Source organism: Sphaeroforma arctica, assembly GCF_001186125.1.
Source record: "Sphaeroforma arctica JP610 unplaced genomic scaffold supercont1.647, whole genome shotgun sequence".
Classification (NCBI taxonomy): domain Eukaryota; class Ichthyosporea; order Ichthyophonida; genus Sphaeroforma; species Sphaeroforma arctica.
Genome location: NW_014039911.1, coordinates 11,189 through 23,108, shown reverse-complemented (window position 1 = coordinate 23,108; position 11,920 = coordinate 11,189). Strand labels below are relative to the sequence as shown.

General features: G+C 43.3%; 2 protein-coding genes across 2 annotated transcripts; both read right to left on the bottom strand.

Annotated features, from left to right (window-relative positions):
* Window positions 1–3,235: 3,235 nt before the first annotated feature.
* SARC_07826 (hypothetical protein) lies at window positions 3,236–3,653 on the bottom strand (the record flags this gene model as incomplete). The annotated part of the gene is made up of 2 exons (XM_014298227.1): window positions 3,236–3,426; window positions 3,470–3,653. The coding sequence occupies 2 exons, from the start codon at window positions 3,651–3,653 to the stop codon at window positions 3,236–3,238; spliced, it is 375 nt and encodes a 124-aa protein (XP_014153702.1).
* A 6,355-nt stretch (window positions 3,654–10,008) lies between these two features.
* SARC_07824 (hypothetical protein) lies at window positions 10,009–10,831 on the bottom strand (the record flags this gene model as incomplete). The annotated part of the gene is made up of 2 exons (XM_014298226.1): window positions 10,009–10,480; window positions 10,530–10,831. The coding sequence occupies 2 exons, from the start codon at window positions 10,829–10,831 to the stop codon at window positions 10,009–10,011; spliced, it is 774 nt and encodes a 257-aa protein (XP_014153701.1).
* Window positions 10,832–11,920: the final 1,089 nt, after the last annotated feature.

Here is an 11,920-nt window from a genome sequence, read left to right as displayed (position 1 = left end):
TTAGGATTTTATATCCATTGCAATATACAGGGATTATTACACGCTCATCTCAAGAGTCGTTGTACTGTCTGTGTAACGATTGTACGCGGTAGTATCGTCAGTCCAACTTAATGTCGGGTCTGACGTCACACGATTTAGCGTGGTAGCCATTGGTCTTCTCACATTTATCACATTTTGTAAGATAGTGTTTACAAGATTGGGCATGCTTTCCGTTCCAGTAACCGTTAGGGGTTAACTGGTACATGTCATCACCACATTTCTCATCAGCACATTTCTTAACTTGCTTGTATGCAGGTTCCTTGTGCTCCGCACGCACCTTCTGAACAGGGCGTGTAAATTGAGTAGATTCACGTGGACGTCTATGTTGGGGTCTCTCGTTTGAGGTCTACATGGATACGTACCCTTGATCGGTCTGCTCCCGAGGTTTCTTATCAACCGCCTTCGCCTGCGAGGTTACTCGACTGGAAGAATACAAAGTGGATACAGTATCATAAAATTGTTCCCACGTAAGTCGGGATAGATGAAACTTTGTTTCATGACCTAAATCTCGAGGTTCGTTTGCGTACTTACGTCTAAGTTCAGTATACAAACTTTCTCGGTCATTATTGCTCATGTTCTGACAGAACACATGCATAGCCAGGAACTCGTAGCATCGCTGTATCTTGTCCTTCTTAATATCGGGACGTTGCAAATCAGCATCGAGCTTCAATATGTAGCTCTGTGTGGTAGTGTTTGGTGCTGGCTCGGCTAAAATCGAGCTCAGCCCTGGACTGCGCATATCCTTACTTAACAAGGATGTTACTGACCTACACACTGCTGGCCAGTTTCGACACTGGTCTAGTTCGTGGAGATGTCTCTGTAGGGTTAAATAACTTGTACCCTCAGGGTCAAATGACTGCATTAACGCAGCTATCCACTGTTGCGGAGCGATATCATTTGTCTCCAACATTACCGTGAACGCATTTAAGGTGCGTGTCAGGGTGACGATCATGGTTACTTATGAACTAGTCCTTATTGCTGTTGGTGTCCCAGTTTGACTTAAGTCGACTGATCAGCCCCTTGTACTTCTGGTTATCGCGGCGGTCTTGCCCACGTTGAGCCTGCAGTAGTTGATCTATCCGCTTTTGCTTAATAACGATTAGATTAGCGTAGTAGGTGACGTCACTAGCGTTGTGTAAATCATGCGCTATCTCCATCTGTAGAGTATAATCATTTACGGCCTGATTTAGCGCGGTTACCTCTTCAGATTGGAAATCTTCGGCAGGCTGATGAATAGCGTGCCGATCGACTCGATTAAACTCGATGTCGTTGGCGCGCCTACGGGCAGCTTTAGTGCCTCGAGAATGTGCCCCAAAGTATAATCACCTGTGGGTCTTGATGCATAGGGATAATATATCCCGTAGACTTTGGTACATGGCGTGGGGCCTTTTCCAAATGGGGAAGCTCCTGCTGAGTCTTCGTTCTTGTCTCGGGGTTTATAATATCTTCGAGAATAGGAGACTCGTTTCCAGGGGATACTTCTGGCGTGAATAGTGTCTGCTCTTCGGTGTTTAAATCCGCGAAGGCTATCGGAAAACCTGGTAGTTTGGGCTCGTCCGTGACTGGTTTTTCCAGTTGACGGGCGGTCCAGTTTTCAAGAGCTTGAGTAGTACCTGGAGAAATATGTTCGCGTAAGCGTTTTGCTTTCTCACCTGACTCATATATCTTCTCTGCCTGTTCAATGGTCATTCGCTTCTTAAGAGCGGCTAACTGATTCATAAGTTCAGTGTTCTCATCGATCAACTTACTTGTGTGCGATGGCTGGTTTGATTCTGATTCGGGTCGGCTCTCTGAGCTTTCCTTCTCATCCTCTCCCTTAAGCGGATTGTCTCCTTTCTCCGTAATTGGAGTTAGATCCTTCTGAGTGTTCTCATCAGTATTAGTAGGGATCGTCTTAACCGATCCTTTTGCGTCGCTTCTTGGCTTCGTAAACGTAAGCTTCGAAGCGAACGCGATAGTTGGCCCGCGGGCTCTTTCTTCAGGAGACTTCTCTCTTAATGGAGTGTCTTCACCCTTATCTGTTGTATTGTCCTGGTTATTAATACCAGTAGCAATGATTTCGGTTACTGATTGATTTTCCTCTTCTGCGGTCGCGTTAAATACGGCTGCAGCAGCGGCGTCTCTCTCCATCCTCTTCTTTTCAGCTCTACGCTTCTTAGAAGGAGTATTGTCTTTCTTGGTCAGAAACTTAACTTATGACTGCTAGCTGGTCTCATAAGGACTCGCTTGGACAATAATTTTTTTGTGGTAGTTGTCTACCTTTACGTTTAAGTAGTCTAAGTAATTAATACCTTTGTCAATTTTAAAATGTGTAGATTTCGGTCTCCTAAGGCGATATTAACGTCTTAGAGTAGTTAAACGTAATAAAGTCTTCTAAAGCTCAAAATGAAATTAAAGCAAAATAAACGTAATTAGTCTTTTAGTAAAGTTAGGTTTGCCTCGTGAAAACAGCAATACTCTATGAGGGATTGTGAGGCTGAGACATTGCCTATATATAATCCTCTCAGTACTGTTTTCGCCGAAGGGATTTTATTTATCTTTTCGTTGTTCGATCGAATTCGAAAGACTCTTAAAATACTATCTTTAGAAAAAAATAGTAAAAAGAAAAAGAAAATACTCTTGACATCTTTTGTTATTATCTTAACCGATAACTTTCCACTTATCAAGAATTACCGACTTGCCATCATCAGACTGGCACATCTGGTTGGCTGAACGGAGGATCAAGTAGGTAACATTAATAGTCCCTAGAAACCTATTTTCGGTTGAGCCATCTCGCTACCGAAGTATTCAGATATAAATAGATTTGTAATAAAATATAGTTCTATAAATAAAACTATTCCAAATCCTATCTTTGGCATTTTAATCGGGCCTTTTAATGGCCTTCATCCAAACATCTGATATGTAAAATGGAAAAGGTACTTTTAAATAGAACCGTTAAAAACCATTTGGTTCACGTACTATTAAGAGTACGTTTATAGTTTATGTACTGCTTAAGAGTACGTATGTAGAGCATGGTCTAATGTGGAGGCCCGGCTATTACAACACTATTATACGGAGCCATTTAAGGTACAAGCTTCGTGCGGCCAATCCTGCGTTTCACAGGGATAATTTGCTTCATGTTGATAGCCCCGCTGTCAGGTAACTGGTCGGTTGATGTCGACCCTGCCTGTATGGGGTACTGGGAAGACCAATGTTGTTACACCGCTGGTGCGGCCTGAGTCTCAGAAAAATCATCACCCACTGTCGCCTGGGCCGTGTCCTGGGGCGCAGACGTGACAATATCCGCCAGTGACAATTCACGGAGTTGGCGAAGTTGCTCTTGAATGAGATGAATATTTTTCGTGGCCTCCTGCTTGATCAGAAATCCAGTTTGGGGATTGTCTAAGCCTAACCAAGGTTCTGATTGAGTATTGGGCCTCCGAAAGCAAACGGGTCAATTCCAAATGGATTTCCACCTTCTCGTCGTCTCTGGGTGCAGGTTTCTTGGCACGTGCCGTCTCCACCTTATCGCATAGCGCGGTTAAACGGCGAAGAGCTCCAAGTAACCGTTTCAGCAGCCGGTCACAGGCTTGCTTACCCACCGTAGGCAACGGTCTAGTCTTGGGTCCCGTCATCGCTGTTAAAAAAACGTAAACCTGTAAACTTCGATGGATGTTTCTATGTTTTAAACTATGTTATATAAACTAAGATACAATTCAAGTAAGTTAGGATTTAGTAGTGGTAACTTGTGTAAGAATGATCGGGACTGCCTCTTGGCAAGAGCCTTAATATCCTCGATCACACAGGACGTACCTCTAGCTGTTTTTTGTTGTTGAATAATTTTCACTAGAAGTACTAAGTGTTCATGACCACATGTCTAATTTGTAGATAGACATAAGAACGTAAGTCAAGTTGATACATTAGCTCATATAAATAAAGTTCCATATGAAGAAAATATAATAAAAAAGAAAAAGACTTATTGGATTTTGGAGATTGGCGGGAAGACCAAAACCTGTAAGTAGTAGTTCAGAGATTATAAAATTTAGTTTATAATATCCTACATCTACTATCGTTTCAAATAGGTCCAAGTAAATGAGTCATACCAAATACTCAGGCTATTGGAGCCATCAAAGTGAATTTAGAACACTTTGGAAATATTGGAAAAAGAACTTGAATTAAGTTATTTTAAATACAAATAAAAACCATTGTGTTATCTCATTTGAACTTGATAGTTTAGACTGACCGGAGGCCGTATTTCTACACTTTGTCCACATTGCAGCCTGGTCACCACATTGCCAAATTACCCAATGAGCGTTTCACTGGCAACCTACAAGTCAATAATTGAAGACTTGACGGGCCGATAGTGGAGGCTTTCTTCTCACCCACCCCAGCTTTATGTGATGCTGATGATGGTACTATGCCAAATTTTGTTAATAAACAATTTGCAGTTGATGTAGGACTAGCTATTGAAGATATCGAGCCCGAATTTATAAATACTTTTGGTGGATGTACTTTAATACCACCTACACAACAGTGTAAAACTACTGTTTTGATCCGAGTTTATAACTTTACTAACCAGAAAACTTACTTTGACAGAAACAAGTGAGGAAGTTTTTTATTTAACTGATGGTAAAGTACCTATGAACTATGACTTCTTACTAAGTTTCTGTGCCCAACGAACTAATTTACTTGTTACCCATTGGGACCAGTTAACATCCCCTCCCATATTTGGCCTTAAATTTCCAAAGGATGTTCATAATGATCAACCTCAAACCTTTCTGTAGTGCATTGTGCATAAGTTGCTACAGAACCCTTACATGGGTGTTCTTATACCGGTAGCCTTTGATGCATCTGCAATCATGGAGTTCTACCGCAGATCTGCCGATAAACCAGACGGCCTGGAAGTGTACAACTGGGATGGTATTTATCGCATTGCCAACATTATACATAAGACACCTGAACAAATTCAGGAACTCAAGGATGGATTCCACAATATACGCTATAACGAGAACAACCATAACCACGTCTGGGGCCTAGAGGTCCATATCAAGTTGAAACTGAATGCGAAACCAAGACGTATAATATACAAGCAGAAAGACCTTCGATACATACAGTGGGAGAAAGTAATATGTACTCGCAATTACAAACGTGGCATCATTGAACCGGGTGACTATTTCAGTCCTTGGATGAGCAGTGCCGTCATGGCCAAGAAAGATCCCCGAGTACCACCAAAGTCCATAAAGGACATCCGATATTGTCAAAATTACAAAGTAAATAATGGAAACTTTGACGTGGATCCGTACCCACTACCAACTGAACAGAAATGTTTAGACCATATCAGAAGAGGTGACGTAGTGTCTACCATAGACATGGCCTGTAGCTTTAACCAATTAAAGTATGACAAAGAGTCGCGTCAATACCTCAACATGGATGACCTCAACTGGTAACGTTTGGCGACCCATATATGGGGTGTTTGGGGGTCAAGATGATGACCTATGAGCTCCAAGCGACTGTGGACAAGTTCTTTGCTTCGTTACGGGAAGTCCTAAAGCATTATGCTGACAATGGTGCTGTGTCACATGCTGGCCGACAAGCAATTACCAGACATTGGAATGCTCTTTTGCAGTATGCCCACATATGCAAAGTGGCTGGCATTCGGCCTCCGTGACTCGGTCAAACACTATTATGGACGTGATACTATTCAAAACTATACTACCATTTCGGAAGACCGATTGAAGGCTAATGTGTCAATACCTCCCCCCAAAAATAAGGAGGAAGTCCAAAGGTTTTGCGCCACTATGAACTGGTGGTCGCAATACATACCAAATCTCGCAACAATGCTTGCTCCTCTCACCGACTTAACATCTAAAAATGTTAAATTCGTTTACACGGCAGCATGCCACGCAGCTTACACATCGGTTCAGCAATCCATTCAAGGTTGTATCATGTTAGTAACCTCAAACCCCAGCCATTACCTCCATATGTTTTATGATGCTTCTAATATTGGTATTGGCACGGGCATGTTTATTCGTATCCCTCGCAAAGACGAGCCCCGGCACCTTTCCCAACTGGTTGGGTACAACCTTTGAGTTCAAAGCGAATGGTTTCAGCTGAGGCAGCTTTACAGGAGAACCGTATTCTACAAAATAAACCCACGAATATATTCGTAAAGCAACCAACCACCAAATCGCTTCGGAATATGAGCCCAACTACGGACACTGTTCTAATTAAAAAACGTCCGGCTTCCCCCTCAGTGACAGTTAATTTGACGCTCCCGTATCATAAAAGGGTCCGCCGAAACCAGCAAGAAAGACTATCATCACGGAAAAATCTTTACATATGCCGAGCTCAGCAACTATCCTGTGCCATAAATATGCTTAAGGATCTGAAGCATGTAATCGACCCACGGATAGACGGCTTCTGTATCAATGGTATAGACCGACTTTTCTCTTTTGCATATCGCAGTACGAAGCTCAATGTAGCACAACGACGGTATCATATTGCTGACCTTGAAACTATGGCTGTAGCCTATGGTATCGACAAGGACGAAATAGCTATAACGGCAAACTATAACCCGTTAACAATCTGGACGGATCACGAGAACTGAATGTCCTTTTTCCATCCTAATATGACTTTCACTCCCTCGGTCCGTGGGAATCGTTTATAACGACTAGTAGAGAAAGTACGCCGCCACACCATCGATATCCGCCATATCTCGGGTGAATGGAATTACGTGGCACATATGCTATCACGTTGCCCTGCAAAACTGGACCCTATAATGATTTACACATAAGCATGTCTCATGGGCTCCTATACCGGAAAAAGAACCGTTGCTGGTCGCCCACTTATCTCCGCATGCTTCCGCCTATTCGGATGAGCTCTTACTCAACCGTTGTTGGATAACGGTATTGTTTAGGAAAGGGGGGGTCCTTCTGTAGACTTGTATGCAAGTTATGGTGATACGGAAGGCTGCAATTCCCAAACATTTAAACTTGATAATGCCTTTGTTCTAGCCAACCCACCATGGCCCTTGGCATCTGACCTTTGTGACCGTTTTTCCACGGCCATAAACTGCAAGGCAACAGCCATCGTTCCTCATTGGACAAATTGCTCTTGGTTATCTACATTTTTTCATTCGCTGTTGGAGGACCCTATCCTGATCAAGCATACTCAAGATATATACCTCAAGAATGGGAAAACAGCTTTAGGCGTGCCCCATGGAAGTATACTCTAGCAGGTATTATAATTAGTAAACAGTGCAAACCTGCAAACTATTTTCCACTCCCAACTACTTTCTGGCGCCAACTGGGCACTACTTGTCCTCCCCCGGGTATACATAACTCAGTCCCCGGAAATATGGTCCCTATCATGTCGTTAACTAAGCGCAAACTCTCGGTGTTTAAATTGGATCCAAAACAAGAACGTGCTATTGGAGAAAAAAAACCCGTGCTGACCTTAAGAAGAATAAGGGAACACGCCAATGATGTTGGACCAAACCTCCTACTACTAATCTTCATACTGAATATCCTACGCTTACACCAGAACAATCTGTACATCCATTTAATTCTAACCCTGGGTTGCCAACTCAAACAGCAGTACCGGCTATCAAGCCCGTGAACTAACCATCATCTCTTAAACGAGACCTAACACATTTCTGTCTGTACCGAATAAATCGAGTAAGGCCACGTGTCAGCATCATCTTATAGTGCTCCACGCATGAACAATTTCATCTTTCTGTGTCGACCTCATTCTCACCTTGTAAAAGTACACCCATCTTATGGCATGATCCCGCAACGAGAAACAGTGTCGTCATGACATCTTCTGTAAACTCACTGCCGTTGTCGGAACATACAACAGCTGGCCAGCCGAAATCTGCAAAACATTTATTTATGCACTCAGCCACAGTTTGTGTTGATTTATCTTTCAGATGATATAAGACGTAATATCTTGAAGCAACATCAAACACGTGACAGGCATACTTTTCTTTCGTGTGTTCGGACGTGGGTAGCTCAACCAAATCAATGATAACACTGCGCCACGGCGCGTCTTCAGATACGCTGCTTAAAAGTGGGTATCCGTGGCGCTTGATCCGGTTCACTTCGAAGTTGTTGCATTCATGATACACCTGAGATATATATTGCTTAAGGTTCGGGTGTATAATTCCGTACCTTTTGCAATCTTTTTCAGTTCTAACCTTGTACATGTGCTTAAGAGTATGATTTTTGTCTTAACCACTTCAGAATAGCCTCCTCCGATGATTCCATTACATCAAAATCAGAAGGTGATGATTCCACTGCTTCTTCACCTGGACTCGACGACTCGTCTCGTCGAATCTCGCTAGAAGGTTCTACATTATGAATCTGACTGATGTTTGATTTATCCATCAGTTGGGTCATATATTCATCAGCTGCTTAAGTAACCTGGTCTCGGCTTTGTAAGCCATTGCTCTGTCTGAACTTATCTTGTAGAATGCATTCGCTAGTGTCGCGCTCCTCTTTGATTCGTTGGAATTTGGACGTACCTCGGTAATGCATACTGCAGGTGCTTGTGTTGTCTTGGTCTCGGTTTGAGACCCTAGTGTCAAGAGTGAAATATTGGATTCTTTGACCTTACGCTTAAAGGTCTCAGAATGTGTTCACTTGGTCGTTCCAACTGGACCTATCCGACATATTATTGTACGTCGTCAAGGCGTCTTCTGGACTGCACGGGCACCCTGATAGAGAGAAGTATTTACCTCTCTACCCACGTAAATTGGCTCACATTTGAATCATTGAAATCAATTGTGTCAATCGTTTATCCGAATGTCGAAAGGAACAACACAACGTGATGGTAGCATCCTGTATATGAACATAATTTAGCAACTGTGGCATCAGCAATTACGGTGGATTCCGGATTCGCCCACGCATTTTCGTCAGTTAAAATATGAAATTCATCACCTTCTGGGTGTTTCACAGTTTTGTATCGCGGCCATCGCCCAGTATGATGAACTGCAAACGTATCTATTGTATGTGATCCACATGTTGTCTCCGATTTTGAACCATCTAGGATTGGCCATCCAATCCGTAGCGAGTAACTCCCGCACCATCTTGTTGAAGTCCGATACAAGGCGTGACAGTATATCCGGTAAACGATTATGTACACCTGGGATGTGTGTTGTGCCAAATGAAAATTTTGCGATCGTATCTTGCCACCGACTGACTAACTGTGAGTTAGGTTTCATTTATTTTAGCTGCTGCAATGATTTATGATAGCATATCACGTTAAAGTGTGTGCCATACAAGGAGTCCTTCTCTTGTTGCACTTTCGGGTAGTAGATCTTAGACGAGCCATACCCCTGCTAAAGACCTGTGCATATCTTGGTTTCCATCAATCATTTGATACAGAAAGCCTCCGAGTGCCATGTCGGGCGCATCTGTCGCCATAAAAAAAACGGTTTTTCATCCTTTGATCTGAACTACTGGCGCTTGTTGGACCACTGTTTTGAGCTGTTTAAAGACCTCATCACAGTCTTTGGTCCTCAGCGCTCCTAATATACCTTTGTGGCATCTCAAATGTCCAAAAGGTTATTGGTAACTTGCTAAGTGTGGTCAGAACCCCATCAGACAAATAGTTGACGAAGCCACACATGCTGTTTACATCCTTACCTGTGATAGGAGTTCTCCAGTCTAGCAAGTGTTCCACTTTTCCGTAGTCGATCAGCGACAGCCCAACAGCTGAATCTCGTTAACGCCAAATTGACGTGTCATTTCTTGCTGTTGACTTTGAAGTGGTGTTTGCTTAGTCTATCTAATACCTCAAGCTCAGCTTTGTCGTGTTGTTCCTCTTCGGTCTTGATAAATACGGCTATTGCACATTATCTATATCTCGAAACAAATCCAGCATGATCTGTTGAAAGAAGGCTGGTAACATGTGTAAACCGAAATGAATATTGTTGACCATCTAAAACCCTAAAAACATCTGGTGATAGCTCCCTCCCTGCGCCTCAGCAATTCATTTATCCTCGGTAGGTGAAAACTTCTTCAGCGTTCCGTCAGAGTTAAATTGGTCGACTGCCAAGAGAGCTAGGTTGACTGGAGTTGATTCGTAGTTGACTGCAATCACCCCATCATCTAACCATGCCTTCACCTGTTCTCGTATGACTTGCTCATGACGCCATGCAATGTAGTTGCGTGTTGGACACCTCAGCTTCGAAAAGTCGACCTTGGTCAAGTCTAGGCTCATATATCCATTGTTGAATTTGAACTTAGCCCGGTCCGTGATCTTGATCTTGTCATTCTCGAAAATCTTATCCTTATGTTTCTCCGTGAAATGAGGTATCATCTCCTTCACGGTCTTCGAAGGTGTATACACCGGCTTCAATAGGTTGTCGTCCGACTGGTCCTTCTGAGGGTCAATGTTGGTAGGTAAACCGGTAATTGTCAGGGTGAGATTGATGCATGTCGGCATATAATATCTCCTGATCCTTTCTGTGAAGATTAGACCAAAATATCGTCTGTACCCACAGCACACACATGCTCAACTTATCAGGTGACATCAACTGAGTTTGAGCCCGTGACATAAGCGTATTTAACTCCAATAGGTGGTGGAATACTGGCGTTCCTTTGTCCGGCGGTACCATGATTGTTACCAAAAGTTCCGGTCGAGGGTCCGTCGAGAATAGATGCACGATCATCTCACACTGCTCTTTCCACGTCTTCAGCTTACTAATAGCCTCCTTAGCCTTCTCCAACTTAATATATTTATAAGATGACGGCTTAAAGTTCTGTTGTGCTGTCTCGAGCCATAGGTTCTTCCATAGATTTGCAGTGAGCATGATCTGTTTAAATACTTTTAAGAATCTAGATAACAATACCAGACTGCTCGTATCGATTGGGTCCTTACTGTCCTTTCGATCAAGTCTGTATATCGTTGGTAGTTTACTTATGTCGTTCACAAACTTCTTCCCTTCCACAGTTTTCTCCGTTTGCATCTATCCTTCCTTGATTCAGCGTTGCAAGCGAAGCAGCAGTGCGCTCATGATATCAACAGATGTACGAGCCACCGTCCAAGGAAGCATCGGCTAATGAACGAGATGAAGTTGTCGAAGCCCTGACGTCGTGTCCGGAAGCTTTTAGTTGGCAGAGTAGTGTTAACACGTATTGGACGGCAATGGGTGGGTGGTGCTTGCACGCAAGGATAAACATGTGCGTTCAGATTGGGACTTCCGAGGGTGAGGCATGTGAAGAGCTGGAGAAGTGCTGTGCTACCAGTTTGCGTTACAACTGGACTTTCGTAGGAAAAAGTTGGATGACTGGGTCACCCGGATACTGTTCAGTGAGAATAGTGTTTGCGAAATAAATGACATATATGACATACAGTGAAATGATAAAGAGATGCGCTCATCGGTAATGTATAGCAGCGCATGCAGCAATGAAGGTGTCGTCGAGAGCTATGTCTTTTATTATTCAAGGGCTCCTCGGTGAGCGTGAGGGACGCTGCAGTGACAACTGACCGTTCCTGGAGGGATGCCACTGCAACAGAGGTACAGTTCGGTACTAGGTACCGAGAAACATCAGAGAACCACATGACAGAGAGAAAGATGAACACCTAGTGCAGAGGAGATAGTATCTCCTGGCTAGTTGTCCATCGAGGGAAGTATGTACTCCTTGGTAGTTGTCCATTAGCAGAGATGCCGAGCAAGTGGACAAGGATGCGGCGCAGTCAGTTAATGGTCTTGCAGGGCTAAACGAGTATATAAGTAGACAGACAACTTTGTAGACACCCGAGACAGAAGCTAGATACTCGGGGTGTTGTCCAATAAACCGTTTGTCGAAAAAGTGTGTTGTCAGCTACAGGTATAAATACTACAATAGATTACTACACCCTCTGGCAGCTTCTGAAGACCAGAAAAACAGGAAAATCG